We start from the raw sequence: 19,582 nt of genomic DNA on the forward strand, positions 1-19,582 counted from the left end.
AAGACCTTTTCATATACAGTAGGACATTGATATCTATGTCTAGCTTGAAATCAAGACCTTATCATATACAGTAGGACATAAATATCTATATGTCTGGCTTGAATTGATAGACTTGGCACAAATGCACTATGCACAGCATACTGGCAGGAGCCGCAGGTGACTGTGTACATCTTAAAAGGGGGTGTCACCTAATATTTAATGGATTTGTACTTGTAAATCTACCTGTCTTCAACTATAACTTTTTCTTTTGCACTTTCAGTTTCTTACACTTGTCCATAAGGATACATGTGATGCAATTATCTTTACAGTTGAAGTATTCGTTTAGTGTATGAGAACATTACAGAGAATAGTTATGATCAGGAACTCATATGTACAGTATACAATTAGAATGTAATTTTGTTTTTTAAATCCTTATTAAGAGACTGGCTTACATTTATGCTTCACACAAATGTGTGATGTGATACACATTTTGATAGTCGCAACCTTTTTAACCTTATTTATCCCTTCCATCAGCTTCCATGTGTTACCATGGCAACAGTTTTATATATGCCCTTGTTCTTGTTTCTCTAACCATACAACCATTTTTTTTTTACCTTTCGGCCATTTTTTATATACATCAATTATTATTTTCCACCTTCCCTGCCCCCCCCCCCCCCCCCCAACATAAGATGACGCCACACCCTTCCTCTCAATTCTTCCTGCAGATGTATTCATCTTCTCTTATTCTTTTTCCGTGCTTGACCCACATTTTCAAACCCCTTGTAAACAAAGTTCCAAACGCTACCTACCTTTTCTCCCTCATTATTAATTATTCATGTCATGCAGCCTTACAACGTACAACACAATGACCTTGGGGTGATTGTGTGCATATGTGTGTGTCTGTGCTGGGCCACATATGGTTGATGTAGCAATTCAATTGTTGGATCACAATGTAATCACTTGGGATGATCCATTGCAGCAATGCAATGTTAGACTATGTGAATGTTTTTATCTGTGCTGCAATCATGAATCATGTAAACATTGTATCTATTATCTTAGGAATAAATACAAGCCCAAAGAATAGATTGCTTACAATACGATCTTTGTCGTATATACAGAATGACCAGAAATTATGCCTAATGTCCTTGGCTCTAATGTTCCTAATCCCCTGTAAACCCTGCCCAGATACACACACTTCGGAGCAGCTTGGTGCAAACCTAATTACAAAGCATTCACCAGTAGATTGTTATGAATACAACACTTTTATTGTATTTGAGATTTTTTTATACAGCTATATCATCCTTCCTTCTTCCCCTAAGGCAGGGGTCAGGAACCTTTTTGACGAAGGGAGTCATAAACAATTCATATTTTCAAACATTATTCCTAGAGAGCCATACTCAAAATTTAAAAGTAAAAATACATGAAAATGTGAGCATTTATTATTCATTTCAACCCTAACCCCTAACCCTAAAAAAACTGAATTTTTTTGAGAACATTATTTTACTGTTGCTAATCAATGAATATCAATGAGAGAATGCATGCAGAAGAATCTAATGAAGAAAAAATATGATTTAAAAAGACGGAGAGCCATATACACCTATCAAAAGAGCCACAAATGGCTCCCGAGCCATAGATTCCCTACCATATTTCGATATTTCCAGCCTTTAAAGTCTGATTTACCTCTCTGCTTCTTCAAGCAGCTGAACAGGACAGGTTGAAAAAATATATTTAAATAACCAACAAGGTGGGTAGATATGTATTGTCAGGTCGAGATGTTGGGGTGGTCAAATGTTGTATTACTGTTTAAATAATTGATATTGTGTTGTATCATACTGCCTCGTGGTGAGGAGGTTCACTCACCTGACTTTGGTATGGGCAGGCGTGGGCTCAATTCCCTCTGGGGGCGGTATGATTGGGAGTGTGAAAGGTCATTTGTCTCCCTGTCTGCCCTACGACTGACTGCAGACCAGTCTGGGATGTAGTCTGCCTTCCGCCCGAAGACAGCTGGGTTAGGCTCCAGCAACCCCCCACAACCCTTTCGAGGATGGATGATGTGGAAGATGAATGATTGAATGCTGTATCATTATAATTTTTTCCTTGTTAACACATAGATTGAAACACAAAACTTTGATAAATGTCCTCTTCTCCATATACCATTATGTTAGAAAGGTTGGTTTTTAGCCAAATGTCTGAATCTGTTCTGATCACGTCGGTCGAGGACATGAGTGGGACCCAGGCCCAGGAAAGCAGGAAGTGAAAATGTTGGTGCACAGAAGTTAAAGTTAAAGTTTAATACAACAACACTAACAGAATAAACCTTACAAACATAAAATTAAGGAGGGGAAAATTACAAAACCACACTGACCGGAAGCACACTGATGAACAAAAACATATCAGTCAGCCGTAGGGCACACAAAGAGACAGACGACCATTCACACTCACAATCATACCACAACTAGCGGGAATCGAGCCCGCACCGAAGTCAGGCAAGTGAACCACTATTCCAAAATTAAGGCGGAAATTCATTAAAAATGTTAAACCCCTCTGATTGTATTTTTAACCCATATTAACAAGTTAGCATAATTAAAAGCTCAAAAAAGTGATATTTGTATACAACCTGGCCTTCAAACATCTGTTTCTAGAGGACGAATATAGAGCTTGTTATTAAAAAGTAGTAGTTTTACATGTTGAAACATAATCTTGTAAATATCAACATGTGAAGTTGCTGGCCTGATAGAAAAGAAAGAGACACCAGAAACTGTGACAACTAGTACCAAATCCATTGCAATCTGTTATACTTGTCTCTTTAGTATTCAGGGCCACGCCGGTGTAACACATGGGCAGGCATGTTGGACTGAATGCATTTATATTCATAATCTTATTCATAAATTTGCTGTGTGGATCCTTCTCTATTTGTTTCCGTCCTCCACCCTTTCTGCAGATATAAGCATGCATAATGTGAAGTGATTGATGCTGCATGTTTCCTGTTGCTGCCCAAAGGCTCATTAGATTGTAATTCTGAGCTTATTAGCATTCGCGCACACGCATTTGGTTTTAGAACCTCATTTTGAGGCAAGTGCCCCTCCCCCTATCCTGAGCTAGCCATTAGATATAAGTTATATTAGACAATGCAAACGTCTATGGTCGGGTATTCATTTCATGCTTAGTGCTTTTCCTGGCAGCACAATCGATGGTGTGCCTACAGACTTATTTTTGTTTCCCGTCAAAATGAAAAGGGAAATCATAAAAGTCACGTCTGGATAGTAAAATTGTCGAACATGACATGTTTTGTTGCTTTGAATTGATTGTTTATGATGTACCATACTGTACATATCGTGTGTATGTTAGTGTGATCTAATGGTCTGGGTGAACAAGTAAAGAAACGAAGATAGGATGCCTTAGAGCTTTTAAAATACTTTATGTAACATACTAAGCTGATGTTAAAAAAAGAAAGGAAAGAGAAAAAGACTACACAGATACGCAATCATCCTGCTGAGTCAAAGGTTATGTATCCAATTTTCATCCGCATATGAATGAGCCATATAAATTGGACATATGGCATTGTATGAAAAAAAAATGAAGTAGGTGTTGCACATAGGAAAATAAATTAAAATTGACTTTCAGAGGGTAAGCTTTAGCTTAAATATAGAATATTCTTCCATGACGGAAAGTCAAGATTGACGTAAAACAAGCAAACCTTGTAGTTGATCAATGAATGCATGTCTCACAAACCATACCAAAAATGTTTAATGGTCTATTCCAGGTATCACCAACTCCTCTCCTCAAGGGCATCTATCACCTCTTTTATATTACCATATCTTCCTTCTCCAACACCCCTCAATCAAATAATCACAATGGTTATCTGGGTTTTGGAGTTGGTGAACTCTGATCCAATCAATCATTCGTTAGAATTCTAAAGTCATGTATGTCTGTAAGACATAATAACATAAGTCTTTCTCTTTCTAGAAACAGGATACGTCGATCGAGTGTTGATTGAGCGTTACAACACCCCAGGCTTCATTGGCTGCTTGTCTCGAGTGCGGTTCAATGAACTCGCCCCCCTTAAGTCAGCACTGAGTAGAAGCAAACAGACAAATCTGGTCCAAGACGAGCCGATTTCAGCTGCTTCATCACCGGTGTCTTACCTGGGTAAACTGGTGGAGTCCAATTGTGGGGCATCACCTCTCACCATCCCACCAATGTCGGCCGCAACAGACCCATGGCATCTGGACAACACAGGTCAGCATGTCTTTAAAACAAAAACAAAAAAAACAAGTAAAATGTGAGGTAAAAAAAAATTTGCCTGCTCTTTATCTATTTCAGGGTGATATTGATTTAGAGTCAGCGTTTTAGAAAAACTATCAAAGATGTTTTATTTAACAGTGTATTCTTGTCATGTTTTGGGCACTTGTTCTGAAGCAAACCTTAGGTTCGATTTGTTTGGTTTTATGCGCACACAGAAGCCGCAAATCGGTCTTGGGGAACATTTGCTTTAAAGACCCCCTATGATGTGGGTGAGGGGTATTTACCTGAATTCGAAATATTGACTTGTCTGAGCCAAAACACATCCATGATCCTTTTTTGGGGAAAATGATCTAAAACTGTGCAAAAGAAGCAAGTTACCTTTGCAAGAAAACGGAACTTTTTAATTCTCTCTCATTTCCTGAACCACTTTATCCTCACTTGATTGGGGGGGGGGGGGGGGGTTGCTGGAGCCTATCCCAGTTGACTTCAGCGAGGGACAAGGAGATAAACAAACATTTACACTCACACTTGTACCTAGGGGCAATTTAGAGTGTCCAATAAGCCTCCCATGCATGTCTTTGGAATGTGGGAGAAACCCGGATTCCGGGAGAAAACCCACGTAGCCCTGGGCAGAACATGCATACTCCCCACAGGTGGACCGACCTGGTTTGAACCCAGGTCCCCCACTGTGAGGCCGACAGGCGAACCACTTAGCCGCCGGGCCTCCCCGCTTATTAATTGTTCGAAATGTCAAAAAATACAGGGTGCGTTTGAGTGGTAAGATAACACCAATTTTATTCTTTCCTGTGAATACTTTTCTTAGATGCAGAATTCCCTTTCAATGAAGAACGAGTGATTCCTGATGGAGTAAATAGAGACTCAGCCATTATTGGAGGTACAGTTTATCATTGTCAAAACCATTGAATGTCTTCTTTGACCTTATCTTATTTGGTGTTTCTCTCATAGGTATCATCGCAGTGGTGATCTTCACTATATTATGCACACTGGTGTTCCTAATCCGCTACATGTTCCGTCACAAAGGCACCTACCACACCAACGAGGCCAAAAGCACCACAGAGCCTGCTGGAGAATCGACAGACACAGTCATCATTGGAACAGACAACCCAGAAACCATAGAAGAATCAAAGAAGGAGTGGTTTATCTAGCAACTAATGACGTGGCCATTAGAGAGAATGTGGGTTGACTAACTTTCCAACAAGATAAAGATGGTCATCTTAATGACTAATTATTAAGAAAGGTCATTTATTAGGACTTTTATCTCACAAAGAGAGAGCGACATGTAAAATGTTTGGGGTTTTTGTACGTATATATCTATATATAAAATGCGAGGGACTCAGCCGAATGTTCCTACACGAGACTTTACCTGTAAATAATAACTGAGTTGTCCTTTGTATCGTGCTTGGGAGTTTTCAGAAGTCCTTTGAATACTGTATATGATAAATAGATATATTTACTTGGTTGTGTGATAGGACAGTCGGTTAATTTTGAGTTCACTTTTTAAGAAATACATATCTAATATTAAAAAAATTCTAGCAAATCGTCATGCTAAACCATTATTTGTATTTTTTGATGTTGTTGAAAGATTTTTTTAGAGAGGCCATCGCATAAATACTAATCTATGATGGGGTGTCAGGGCCACACTGAGAACAACAGTTGCGTTCTAATAGGAATGAAGTTAAGTTGGCAATTGAATATAATGAGTGAATGTCAAAATTTCTCTAAAAAAATTCTATCTAAAAACCTGCAGTATTTTAAAAAAAATTTAAATCACTTCCGTTTATTTATACCATAAATACAGCAAAAGTGCTGATATCATTCTTCTATCATTTCTTTCTCAGGAACAGAACCATTTATACTGATTTCATTAGTGTTTAGAAAACATGGTCAATTTTTGTCTGTTAGTTCTTTGAGAATATTTTTCACATTCATCTTAATATTTTACATGTTTAATCCAAAACTTTGTTCACATAAAATTGCAATTTACACACCATAGCCTCCATAATATATATATATATATATATATATATATATATATATATATATATATATATATATATATATATATATATATATATATATATATATATATATATATATATATATATATATATATATATATATATATATATATATATATATATATATATATATATATATATATATATATATATATATATATATATATATATATATATATATATATATATATATATATATATATATATATATATATATATATATATATATATATATATATATATATATATATATATATATATATATATATATATATATATATATATATATATATATATATATATATATATATATATATATATATATATATATATATATATATATATATATATATATATATATATATATATATATATATATATATATATATATATATATATATATATATATATATATATATATATATATATATATATATATATATATATATATATATATATATATATATATATATATATATATATATATATATATATATATATATATATATATATATACATTATATACACATCGTTCTTCAGTGTGGCTGTCATTTAAAACCTCCACCCTGAGCTAAATTATTGTCATACATTTACCAATGACATAATATAATGTATGTATCAAATAAGAGTTTTTTGATCAATTTTTCTGACATTCGAATGTATGTGCCATGTCAGTATTGCTCCAAGCATGATGGGAAGTATTTAAAGCTTTCTCTTGAGTTAAAACTAGTCTTGATTTAGTCATACATGAATTTTTCATTTATCTCTTTGCCAAATGTATGAAATTTACATCATCCTCTTTTATTTTAGATCCATAGAGGGAAGTTTTTTGCCTATCATCATTTAATAGCTGATAAAATGTGAGCCATGAGGTGGCTGTAATTGATCAGTGCTTTAAGCTCCCAGAAAAAGGACATAAGCCTCCACAAAAAAATCTGAATCAGAGTTGATATTTGAGTTGGTTGAACAAGGTCATCAATCGTATAATTGGCGTACATTCAAATTCATTGTGCCTTTGAGCTATTTTGCCTTGTCTTAGACTAAAGCTGACTAATGCTGCATGAAATCAATTCGTGCATGCATTTTGTATATTTTGATTTCAATGGTGCTAAGCCATTATCCTGCTAAAACAGAATTTAAGAGTTAGAAAAAAAAATTATTTTCAGAAATGCAAAGTAGTGGGAAGTGATCCTTAAAGCTACTGTGTCTGTGTGTGATGTGAACGCACAGTTTTAAGGAGAACATGTCAGGGTTTCACCCTAATACATGTAAATGTACATGTTCAGAGCAAGGAGGTTGCTTGATAAGACGTAAAGTCCAGTGCCATGATTGCCATCTCATGAAACATACATTAGAAGGATGTAGGTTTCCATTTCATGTCTAAGTTTCCCATTTTTTTCTTTCTTACAATTTCTCAAGCTGCCAAATGTGTAAGCTTCATATTTGAGTTGTAATGTATGTGTGATGAATTTGCCATGAAGCCCTTTCCAGCTAATGAATTTGTGCATTGTTGCCTCATTGAACAATGAACTCAGTCTGATTTTTACTTTGGCCTCAAACAAGGGCATCTGTGAGGATAGAAAAGTAACTTTTTATATATTTCTAAATATACATATATATATATATATATATATATATATATATATATATATATATATATATATATATATATATATATATATATATATATATATATATATATATATATATATATATATATATATATATATATATATATATATATATATATATATATATATATATATATATATATATATATATATATATATATATATATATATATATATATATATATATATATATATATACATATATATATACATATATATATACATATATATATATATATATACATATATATATATATACATATATACATATATATATATATATATATATATATATATATATATATATATATATATATATATATATATATATATATATATATATATATATATATATATATATATATATATATGTATATTTAGAAATATATAAAAAGTTACTATATATATATATATATATATATATATATATATATATATATATATATATATATATATATATATATATATATATATATATATATATATATATATATATATATATATATATATATATATATATATATATATATATATATATATATATATATATATATATATATATATATATATATATATATACATATATACATATATACATATATGCATATATACATACATATATACATACATACATACATACATACATACATACTTACATACATACATACATACATACATACATACTTACTTACATACATACATACATACATACATACATACATACATACATACATACATACATACATACATACATACATACATACATACATACATATATACATATATATATAGTGCTATATCTTAATCAATCTCGCCCTCAATAACTATTTTATGGCTACAAAACCTTTACTGCAGCTACAGCTGCGACACATTTTTTAAAAAGCATCAACGGTAACCTGGCCTTGTGTGGATGAGTGGTTAGTGCATCGGCTTCACAGCTCTGGGGTCCTGGGTTAAAATCCAGGTCGGTCCAACTTTGTAGAGTTTGCACGTTCTCCTGAGGCCTGCGTGGGTTTCCTCCAGGTGCTCTGGTTTCCTCCCACATTCCAAAGACATACATGGTAGGCTGATTGGACACTCTAAATTGCCACTAGGTGTGAGGGTGAGCGTGAATGGTTGTCTGCTGTTATTTGTGCACGATTTGGTGAAAGCTTTGAATCTCATTATACTTGTATAATGACAATAAAAGCATTCAATTCAAAATTGTCTCCTTGTGCCCTGTGATCGGCTGGCCACCAATTCAGGGTGTTGTCCCCCTCCTCTGGCCCGAAGTCAGCTTGGATAGGCTCCAGCACCCCCCAGTGAGGATAAAGTGGTTCAGAAAATGAGATGAGATTTAGAAGCATTGTTTCTGTTTTAAATGTTAAACTTTTAATGGACTAACCTGGCCTGGAATAAAAGTCAGTTAATGTAAAATACTAAGAAATAATCTTGCTCAATTTTTGGTAAAATGTGTTTACTGACACAAGCATCAAGACCACAAAAATCATGACTTCTACGACATCTTCAAAACATGGGCATTGAGTTGGGAGGACAAACCACCTCGTGGAACGCGGTAAGCATGTCACCATCTTTTCCACATTCAAAATGGCAGGACAATATGCGCATGGTTACGCCCATCGTCTACACAGCTGCGTAAATTATGCACATGTGCAGTATTGCATCCTTTCGAACAGCGTTCTCCATGCTGACAGACGACTAGCACGACGAGGTAAGGCGTCGAGCAATTTACTGTCCTAGGTGCATTAGTCATTGTCGGAAGATTTTTAGGAACCAATTGAGTCAAATATATTTATATATATATATATATATATATATATATATATATATATATATATATATATATATATATATATATATATATATATATATATATATATATATATATATATATATATATATATATATATATATATATATATATATATATATATATATATATATATATATATATATATATATATATATATATATATATACCAATTAAAACTGATGATTTGAAAATGGGATACTGAACAGTATAGAAAATAAGTAGATAATAAATGATCTATGAGTATGTTGCTATCTTCCACAAACCTCTGTAACCTAGAACAAAATGTACTTTTGAAAGCAAAAATTGATTCAGAACTTATTTAGTTTTATTGTGTTTATATGTGTGTCAACAAAGGTTGCAATAAGCATTTAAAACATTTTTAAAACCCAGTTTGAGCATGAATATTTTTCTTCTGCTTTTTTTATTTTCTGTATGTGAAGTTATTGGGTGAAATGGCAAAGCTCTGCTATTGAAAAAAAGTAGTTTATGAAGCAGTCCTCCTTAACATGAGCATCAGATTTGGGGGGGAAGAGGAGTGGTGTTCTGCTCACACCTCGGAACACTCAGCTGCAACAACATTGGGAAATAGGCAGGTTAAATGTTTGGACAATACAACAGGAAGCTATTTGAATATTATACTATTTACCAGCTCTCGGGAAGATGGCAATGTTTTCGGGTAGGATGCCAGTCTGCACGGAGAAGTCCAGAAATTTCTGTTTTAGGTCGACACTGACCTCAGGAGTCCGAGCTGCAAATAAAGAATTTTCCTTCCTAGTATATATATATCACCATTTATTATAAGCCATATTAAACAAAGAGAGATTATGACTTACTGTAAAGCTCGTTCAACACCTCAGACACTCCATTCTTTGTCTTGATGTTGTAGATCAGTGCATAGCTATCATACATTACGTCAACGACCCTTATGTCATTGTCATTATTCCAAGCTGGAAAATAACAGATGTCACTGTAGTGTGTTTTACTAGTGATAACAAGATTGTAGCGCATGTGTATGTATTTACATACTTGGGCTGTAGAAAGTGAAGCGTCCAGGAGTCTCTGTTTTTTTCGCCAGATTAGTCATTCTCCAGCAGGTATTATCTTCGCTTGTAAGGGAAAGGAACACATTTTTTAGAGTACAAACTGCAGCATGAAGGTCCAAGATTATTTTTTTGACTGCCATTGCTGCCGATCCATCCATTTTTTCTAACTACCAGAGTCCATTTGGGAATCCTACACATGTACATGAAATGGCAATGAATGAGTAAATGACTTACTTTATGTGAGCGTGTCTGAGTTCCAGGTCTCCTTCAGCAGTTGGTGTAAAGATTGTAGTGCCCATTGTCATGCCTGCCCTGTTGTTCACAAACCAAGGTGCATTGGTGGCAAACCCAATCATATACCACTTTCCTGCCATCTATCAGAGAAGAATAAAAAAGTTATTGATATAAATAAGTGAGGGAAAGGCCCATTTTTTTTCTTTACCCTCTGCAGATCAAAATTCTGAACAGGAGTGATATCCGCATATGTAGCCAGGATGCACATGAGTGCAACCAGCATCTTCAATGGTGTGTTCAGCATGTTGCTTGAGGAAAGTTTTTCTTCTTTTTCAGTGAGTCTGTAGCGAGGTTAGGCGTGAAAGGCAAGATGAGGGGCTTTTAATCCTTCTCCTGTCTGTTTGTCTCCTCCCATTTGGATTATAAAACTACAATGCAAATTCTGTTACACAAGTCCACATGTGGAGAGGGAGGGTCAGGGGTATTTTTAGGGCTCCTTTTCAAGAAGATGTTCTGTTTTTATGTAAGTTAAAGTTGTGTAAGCAAACTCTCCAAACTCCTTGAAATTGCACATCTGGTCTTCATTTAAATTTGCTTACTTCATCAGCAGAATTGATCCCTGACATAGTGTTGAAAACAGGCATGATATTGTCATAGTTGTTAACACATGCAATGTCATCACCTTTATTAAAGGGCCTTTTATTGCTCTTTTTTATTTTTTTTTTAAATGTATTTATCTCTTCAGTGAAGCCGATATTTATTATTCTACTCAAGACGAACAAAATTGCGATCACAATGATGTCTAAAACTGCTACTTGTGTTTGCGTGTGTGTGTGTGTGTGTGTGTGTGTGTGTGTGTGTGTGTGTGTGTGTGTGTGTGTGTGTGTGTGTGTGTGTGTGTGTGTGTGTGTGTGTGTGTGTGTGTGTGTGCGCGCGCGCGTGGGTGGGTGGGTGTGCGTGGGTGGGTGGTTGGGTGTGTGTGTTCGTGTGTGTTTGTGTGTGTGTCTAGTATGTGCCATCATTTATCTTCAACCAACACAAGGGACTAAAGATGGAAATTAGCCCTTGGCAACAATCTTACATATGTATGTTCATTAGCATGAATATAAATATAATCATTAATATTTGCTGTACCCTTATTAAATAAATCAAACTCAAGACTCAAAATGGTTGCACAACTGTATGCATGTTTTTTGCTGATTCAGCAAGTGGGAACACAGTTTGTAACACAAGGAGAGATTGGTTAAATTCCTTCGTCTGCTGATAAATTCATCAGCAGGTCATGTTGCTGACAAGATTGAAATTGATGATTGTTACACAATTGCAAGTTAACATGGATAGCAGATGTGCTCTGTTTTGGGAGGGAGCAGGTCAGGACAGGAGGTTTCTCTGCTAATAATTTATCATAATTTAAATGGGCTTTGGGATATGATTGTCTCTGTTCAGAAAGAAAATAAACGTGATTAGTCTTTTGTTGATTTTTTTTTTTTGGTGGGCTTCAACAATAGCCCGAGCAAATAAAATTTGCAGGAGCCAAGGTCACACAAACTAATAAATGACAAATTTGTAAAGAGTAATGTTACAAAATCCATCTGTTAGTTGTGGACATCAGACCTGCAACTCTGGTTAACACTTCCTAACGGCTGTAAGGAAACATAAAAAAATTCCTGACCATTTAACAAACGTAGAATTTTATCTCTTCATTCATTTATTCATTTTCTGAACCAGTTTATCCTCACAGGGGGGTGCTTGAGCCTATCCCAGCTTACTTCAGCCCAGCCAGTCGCAGGGTTTTCTCTCTTAATAAATGGAAAAATATTTCTTTGCTAACCTATTCCCTGCAATTTATGTTTCAAATTTTTGTAATCATGATTACAAATCACATATATATATAGTACTTAACAAATAACAATATATTGTTTCATCCACCTAAAAAACCTAATGGTCAAATTTCACCGTTGGAAATGGCTCTTAATCCCAAAAGCGTGGGTTGTAAAAATGTAAATGAATAAAAGATTGCCACAATGCAATAGTATGAAAGAATCGAAATGACTGCCTCCATTACACTTTTATACTAATAGTAAATATAATTGTGTCCAAAACCTGCTTTTTTTTTAATCAGCAGCCATTTTTTGTTCGAATGCATGGGACATATAACTAAGGTATTTTTTTTTTAGATTGTTCCTCAGTGTAGTTCAATTTACTGATTTTCTGATCCTGTCAGCATCACCAAAGTGACTTAAAAAAAAAAGAAAAAAGAATATTTTTAGGTGGCAGAAGCAACAATCCTTCTTATGATTTTTTGGGACAGCTAAAACAACAATATGTAAGTCTCAATAATCCATGGCAATAATAAATCAATTTAAACAATGCAATTTACGGTGGGTTGGAAATGGAAACAGATATGCCTTGTTTTTCAGCAAGTTGCTGAAACTTCAGTTCTACAAGATTGTCGACTGGCGTTTCTGCATATAAGGCATAAAAATAACATAACACTAAAATGTTTCCGTTTGAATCTTTCTAGCAAGAGTATTCAATTTCATCTCAAATTAGGTTGTAGAGCTAGTCATAGAGTTTCACAGTGATATTGCCTTGTTTGTGATAATAAATGATGGCGTAAGAAGTGTAATCGGTCTCTCCAATGACAATTTATATGTTCCTAATGGAAGAAGCAATGTTTGAGCCAAGCTGTTATGCTAATATCACTTTTAAAATAGGATAACACAAGAATGACCTAGAAGTGTCATCAGTCCTGGTGTTGAAGTTAATTCGTACTTCTGTAAAATTTCTCAACACTGATGATTACTGAAATATGACAAAAACGTCAGATGAGATCGTTTTTGTTTTGACAAATTGTCACAGCTGATCAGACAATGTTCATCCCTCAGGAATATATCCCGGAATGAAATATGTAGCTTTGTTACAAGACAAGTAGAACATTGATTATTTTATTGTATTTACTAACGTATTTTATATATATATATATATATATATATATATATATATATATATATATATATATATATATATATATATATATATATATATATATATATATATATATATATATATATATATATATATATATATATATATATATATATATATATATATATATATATATATATATATATATATATATATATATATATATATATATATATATATATATATATATATATATATATATATATATATATATATATATATATATATATATATATATAAAATTCAGTACCCCATTGAAAATACATCTCCATTTGCTCTTCAATAATGCTTGACTATCAAAACAGGCCGTACATATTGTTCTTTAAGACAGGTGGCCTGGTGGATGAGTGGCTCGCGTGTTAGTCTCACAGCCCTGGGGTCCTGGAATCAAATCCAGGCTGGTACACTTGTGTGTATTTTGTATGTTCTCCCCAGGCCTGCGTCGGTGTCCTCTCACGTTCCAGAAACATGCATGGTAGACCCCTAGGTATGGGTGTGAGTGTGCATGGTTGTCCGTCTCCTTGTCAGCTGGGATAGGAACCAGCACCCCCCGCGACCCTAGTGAGGATAAAGCGGTTCAGAAAGGGAGATGAGAGATGAGACAATTCTTGTCATAACTGACCAACTAGAACACACTCTTATCCAACAAATGTACTATAGCAGATGTGGTTGATGTGTTTTTTTTAAAAAAAGCATAAATTCTATTGTCACAGATTGCACAAGGTATCTCTCTTTGTCAAACTGAGTTTTAACCCTGGCTTAGAAAACGTCTACATCACATTCAAATCTTTTAGAGTTGCTCTATTTATCATTACTGGCACTACAGTTAAATCTTAAATGTCGGACGTCTATTGTATGAGTAAGTATATTTATTTAATTAAGAGATTTAAGGAATTGAATGGGTGTAAGATTAGTGTTTAAAGGTCAAGTAAAGGAAAAAACAATTGCAGTATTAATTAAATGAGACTTTGACATTTCGTTTCTGCAGCCAAGTACAGCAGTCCTGCCAAATATCCTCTACTAGTGCCGTATCTGTTTCATGTCTACATTCTTCCGAGGGGGTGTCACATCTGTAGTGTCGACCTTTGGCTTCTTGCGAGGTCATCCTTGAGATCTTATCCAAGTGTGCACCACGTACAGCCTCGGCAGATCCCCAGAGTCACATAAACATCAACACTGCTAGGATTAGCATAAATCTCCTTACTTCTGCCATCTTTTTTCTTTTATTATTTAACTCCTTCTGGATATCCTGGCTTTATCTTCCTTGTGTGCAGTGTCCACTTAGACAAATATACACAAAATAATATAACAGATAATGCAACTGTGTAAAATGAAGAGTATGTGCAGTTAATTTTTAACTGGAATGGGGCACAGATCTATGGAGTTGTTTAGTCACAAGTGAAGTCAGCATATAACAAAACAGATTTTATAATTTTGATATAAAATACGGCCGGCGGATCAGTGGCGTCGGCCTCAAAGTTCTGGGGTCTTGGGTTCGATGCCAGGTCTGTCCTCCTGTAAGGAGTGTTTGCATGTTCTTGGGTGGGTTTTCGCTGGGTACACTGGTTTCCTCCATTTCAAAAACATGTATGGTAGGTTGGTTGAACACTTTAAATTCCCCCTAGGTATAAGTGTGATAATGAATCGTTGTTTCGCTCTCCTCGTACCCTGCAACTGGCTGGCCACCAATTCAGGGTGTCCTCCCGCCTTATGCCCGAAGTCAGCTGTGCACACAATCCTTGTAAGCATAAGCGTTTCAGAATATGAGAGAATGGATACAGAACATACCACAACTTTTGTGAGGGTTTGCGTTTGGGTAAATGAATAAATACAGAAGAACATAGAGTGGATTATATATTTATTAACAAGATTTGGCATCACAAAAATAACATAAATGTGCACTGTTCATTAAATCTATAATGGTGAATAATAACTGAATAAGGATAATGCATTGAGCTAAACAAAACAAAACAACAGTGCTTTTACATTACTACATCAAAAATGCCCTTGTTTTGTATGAATAAAAAAGCAACTTTGTTGTTCATGAGATGCAACTCCAGGTAACAGCTCAGTTTTCTTCAATGACGCCAGGTTTCTTGTTTTCTCTAGGTTTAAAGTTGAGTGCTACGCTATTAATACAAAACCGTTGACCGGTTGGGTCTGGCCCATCCTCAAATATATGACCCAAGTGAGCATCACACTGCATGAAAAAAACAATGCGTTAAAAATACTGTATAAACACTGGTCAGAATCCCAAGATTAATGTAGAACTAACATTTTTACACAAGACCTCCACACTGGCACTTCCCAGGCTGTTGTCAGGTCGACGAATAATGGAGGTATGGCTTTCATCTCGCTCCCATGTACCATGACCCTCCTTGAAAGCTGGCCAGCCCGTCCCAGAATCATACTTAGCCTCTGAGCTATTAGGACACATACAACATTCATTAAAAACTGTAAAAGTAAAGTAAAATTACAAACTATTAGGTCAATACAGTTGTAGGAAGTCGTTTTGGTTTCTCATATTCCTATATTGATGGATTAAAAAATAGAGGCTGATCTTGTCAAAATTTAAATATTAAAGTTGGCCCGGTCGGGTAATGGTTAGTCCGTCAGTCTGACACTGCTAAGATCGAGGGATTGATCCAAGCCTCGGGCCTTCCAGTGTAGAGTTTGCCTGCTCTCTCCCAATTTGCGTAACCACCAATTCAGGGTGTCCACTGGCTGTTGCCCATAGTGGGCTGGGATAGGCTCCAGCACCACCTGTGACCCTTCTGATTTGATAATTTGAAAATCATTGTTGTTAACAATACATTTTTTGTCCATACATTTTGTTAACTGCTTTATTCTCACTATTGTTGCAGGGGGTGCTGGTGCTGCTATCCCAACTGACTTCAGGCCAGTGGTGGGGCACATCCTGACTGATCAGCCAATCGCAGGGCACAAGGAGGCAGACGACCATTCACGCTCACTCATATCTAGGGGAAATTTAAAGTGTTCAACCAGCCTAGCCTGCATTTTTGGGAAATGAGGGGAAACCGAAGTACCCGGAGAAAACCCATGCAAGCCCGAGGACAACATGCAAACTCCATACAGTGAGGACTGGGATTGAACCTATCGTGGGATGGACCGGCCAACTGGGTTAATAATTATTTGTTGATAGCAGCCATGTGGCCAAACTGGTTTTACAATTGTTTGTTAAGACAGTGGAATGTAGGATAGGCTAACTAGCTGGCCTTGCAATTGTTTGTTCGCACCGCGAAATGTCAGATAGCTAACTAGTTGGCCTTGCAATTGTTTGTTCGCCTCGCGAAATATAGGATAGGCTACGGCAGTTTGTGAGCTATAAAAATATCCTGTTTGCATACAACTTAAACCTGCAAATGTCTAACCATATTATCACAAAGTTTTGTTTACATAAACTCTGTCCTACATCACTGTCTTAGAAATATTACCCTGTCTTCCTATATAAAGACTGACCCACTGTTCATTCAGAGAATTGCACGGGCGACACACTTTGAGCGGTTCAGAGGTGTTTGAGCATTCTCCCCCATCCTGCAGTCCGGTAATAAACCTATTTCCTATTAAATTGATCCCACTCTTTCTTAACCTGTTCCTGAAGTTGTATTTTCAGGTCTATCACCCATGACCACAAGACTGTGAGGCGGATGCACCAAGCAATCACCTGGGTCTAAATTAGGTTTTTTAATTTTAGAATGTAAAAAGTGTAGAAGCTTTTTGAATAAACAATTGTTACCTGAAGAGTGGTGAATCACAGCAGACACAGTGATACATTCCCTCTTCAAAATGGTTCAAGTAGATCCCACTAAAGGGCTGAGAACAACTTCAAATGAGAATCCAAGCTTGTGTTTTTACATATTTGGAGACACACAAAGACCAAACAATAACAAATGTAATTTTAACTAAAAACATTGTTGAAAATACAATCACTGGACATTGAAAGAACACTACGCTCAAGCAATCTAAATCATCAATATTATAAAAAATTAAAACTGGCTTTGACAAGCAGAGCTTAATATTCTTCACCCATCTAAGAATGAATATTTTTATACTCTACCAGTGTTAATAATAAATTACTAATAATACTAATAATTATGATAATTGGATCTTTAAATACTGGGTGAGCATGCAGTTTGGTAAACAATATATTTCTATTGTTCTCCAATAAAAAATAATTAGTAAAAGTAAAATGGTGGTTATGTTGCTTTTAGTTGATAGAATACAATTTGCTACCACAGAATGCCCTGTAAAATATACGTACAACAATAGGTATAATTAGTATTCAGCAAAACAAAGCTTTGTGCAGTAGTTGGTCAGTAATACAAGTTGGAGCAAGGTGTGTGTTGTCATTTCTTTTTCATTGAAAATAATCTAATGGTGTTATATGTTGTCATTTGCATAGTTTTGTCTGAGCACCAGGGACAGGTCTCCAAAGCTTTGTTTTTTTCTGTGGTTTTTAAAAAAAAAATTTATAGTATCGAGGTATGCTGCAATGTATTACCATCTCTGTCCCCTTTTCTCTTGTCACTACATATTGCTCAGGAGAGAGTTTTTTTTGCCAGTCTGTAGTCTCATTATAGCGGGTGAGGGATTTCAGGCCTGAAGACAGAAAATAACTTAAAACTAATAGGCAGAATAACAATTAAGTTCAATTTTACATTGAGAAAAATATTTATTAAAAAAATGACATGCAACCACAACATTCCCCATACACAAATCAAGCAAAATTAAATATGAAATAAATCAAACATCATATCAAAATTCAGAATAGAATTCTATTTATTTTTTAAGTTTCATAGCAGTCGCCCTGCACATGGTTGTAATGTAATAGATTCAACTTACCTGGACTTGTGTGTACTTTGCACAAGGCTGGGGTGTTCTTTGGTAACAATGATAGTGTGGCTCTTGAACATTTAGAAAAAAAAACAAGCCGATTGACCAGACGAGACATGGTTGTTTTGTGCCGCTTTCAAAGTGCACGGCAGCCGGTAAGTCTTGAGTGTACAGAAAGGCAATACCAGCTGCTCCCCTGTGGCCGATATGATTGTTGAAACTAGGTGACTTTTTCTGAAAGTCCTACTTGTTACAATGGAGGTCAAAGTGAACTAGGTTCAGTCCTTTTAATTGCTGGCCAATGTTCAAAGCCAACTGAGCATGTTTACGGACAGAAAACTCCGACATGGTGGATCATTAACAGAGTGATAATCTGGCTACCTGCACAAATAATTTTGCACAGAAAATTGTTTACTCTTCCAGGTGCAAAGGATTGGGCACCCTTTCAAGGAAGCATGCAAGAAATAGATTATGTCAACACATTGCAACATTGATCATTTTAACTCTAGTAGAATGTTTATCTGTCCAATTGTGTCCTGCGATCGGCTGGCCACCATACAGGATGTCCCCCGCTTCTGGCCGGGAGTAAGCTGGGATAGGCGCCAGCACCCCCGTCAACCTAATGATGATAAAGCAGTTCAGAAAATCTATGAATACATTTTTGTAAATAGTGTTACACAAGTGTTGTACAACTATAACCAATTTGTTGTGTAACTAACCTTGGCCCAGATCCTACAACAGTCAATGGGAGTGATT

General features: G+C 35.1%; 4 protein-coding genes across 5 annotated transcripts in view; 1 reads left to right on the top strand and 3 right to left on the bottom strand.

The window, feature by feature from the left end:
- Positions 1-5,783, top strand: part of cntnap2a (contactin associated protein 2a) — a 231,862-nt gene extending 226,079 nt beyond the window's left edge. For both annotated transcript variants that reach the window (XM_077736044.1, XM_077736045.1), the window contains 3 exons: positions 3,946-4,218; positions 5,048-5,119; positions 5,191-5,783. In XM_077736044.1, the coding sequence (XP_077592170.1) occupies positions 3,946-4,218; positions 5,048-5,119; positions 5,191-5,390 (545 nt within the window). In that variant the 3' untranslated portion in view covers positions 5,391-5,783. The remainder of the gene's footprint in view (positions 1-3,945; positions 4,219-5,047; positions 5,120-5,190) is intronic.
- A 4,227-nt stretch (positions 5,784-10,010) lies between these two features.
- Positions 10,011-11,361, bottom strand: LOC144209562 (lipocalin-like). The gene is made up of 6 exons (XM_077735951.1): positions 11,193-11,361; positions 10,985-11,124; positions 10,734-10,813; positions 10,541-10,654; positions 10,354-10,455; positions 10,011-10,274 (listed from the first exon to the last, which is right to left on the bottom strand). The coding sequence occupies exons 1-6, from the start codon at positions 11,286-11,288 to the stop codon at positions 10,255-10,257; spliced, it is 552 nt and encodes a 183-aa protein (XP_077592077.1). The 5' UTR covers positions 11,289-11,361; the 3' UTR covers positions 10,011-10,254.
- Positions 11,362-13,184: 1,823 nt separating this feature from the next.
- Positions 13,185-15,185, bottom strand: LOC144209440 (complement component C8 gamma chain-like). Its single transcript, XM_077735744.1, is given in 7 exon segments — positions 13,185-13,222; positions 13,365-13,393; positions 13,395-13,447; positions 13,550-13,643; positions 13,691-13,789; positions 14,994-15,098; positions 15,100-15,185. Coding segments are annotated over 7 exon segments (504 nt in total).
- A 628-nt stretch (positions 15,186-15,813) lies between these two features.
- msrb2 (methionine sulfoxide reductase B2) lies at positions 15,814-19,490 on the bottom strand. Its single transcript, XM_077736433.1, has 5 exons — positions 18,836-19,490; positions 18,495-18,592; positions 17,730-17,806; positions 16,248-16,395; positions 15,814-16,172 (listed from the first exon to the last, which is right to left on the bottom strand). The coding sequence occupies exons 1-5, from the start codon at positions 18,942-18,944 to the stop codon at positions 16,041-16,043; spliced, it is 564 nt and encodes a 187-aa protein (XP_077592559.1). The 5' UTR covers positions 18,945-19,490; the 3' UTR covers positions 15,814-16,040.
- Between the last annotated feature and the right edge of the window lie 92 nt (positions 19,491-19,582).

The sequence above is a fragment of the Stigmatopora nigra genome, chromosome 16 (genome assembly GCF_051989575.1).
Source record: "Stigmatopora nigra isolate UIUO_SnigA chromosome 16, RoL_Snig_1.1, whole genome shotgun sequence".
NCBI lineage: Eukaryota > Metazoa > Chordata > Actinopteri > Syngnathiformes > Syngnathidae > Stigmatopora > Stigmatopora nigra.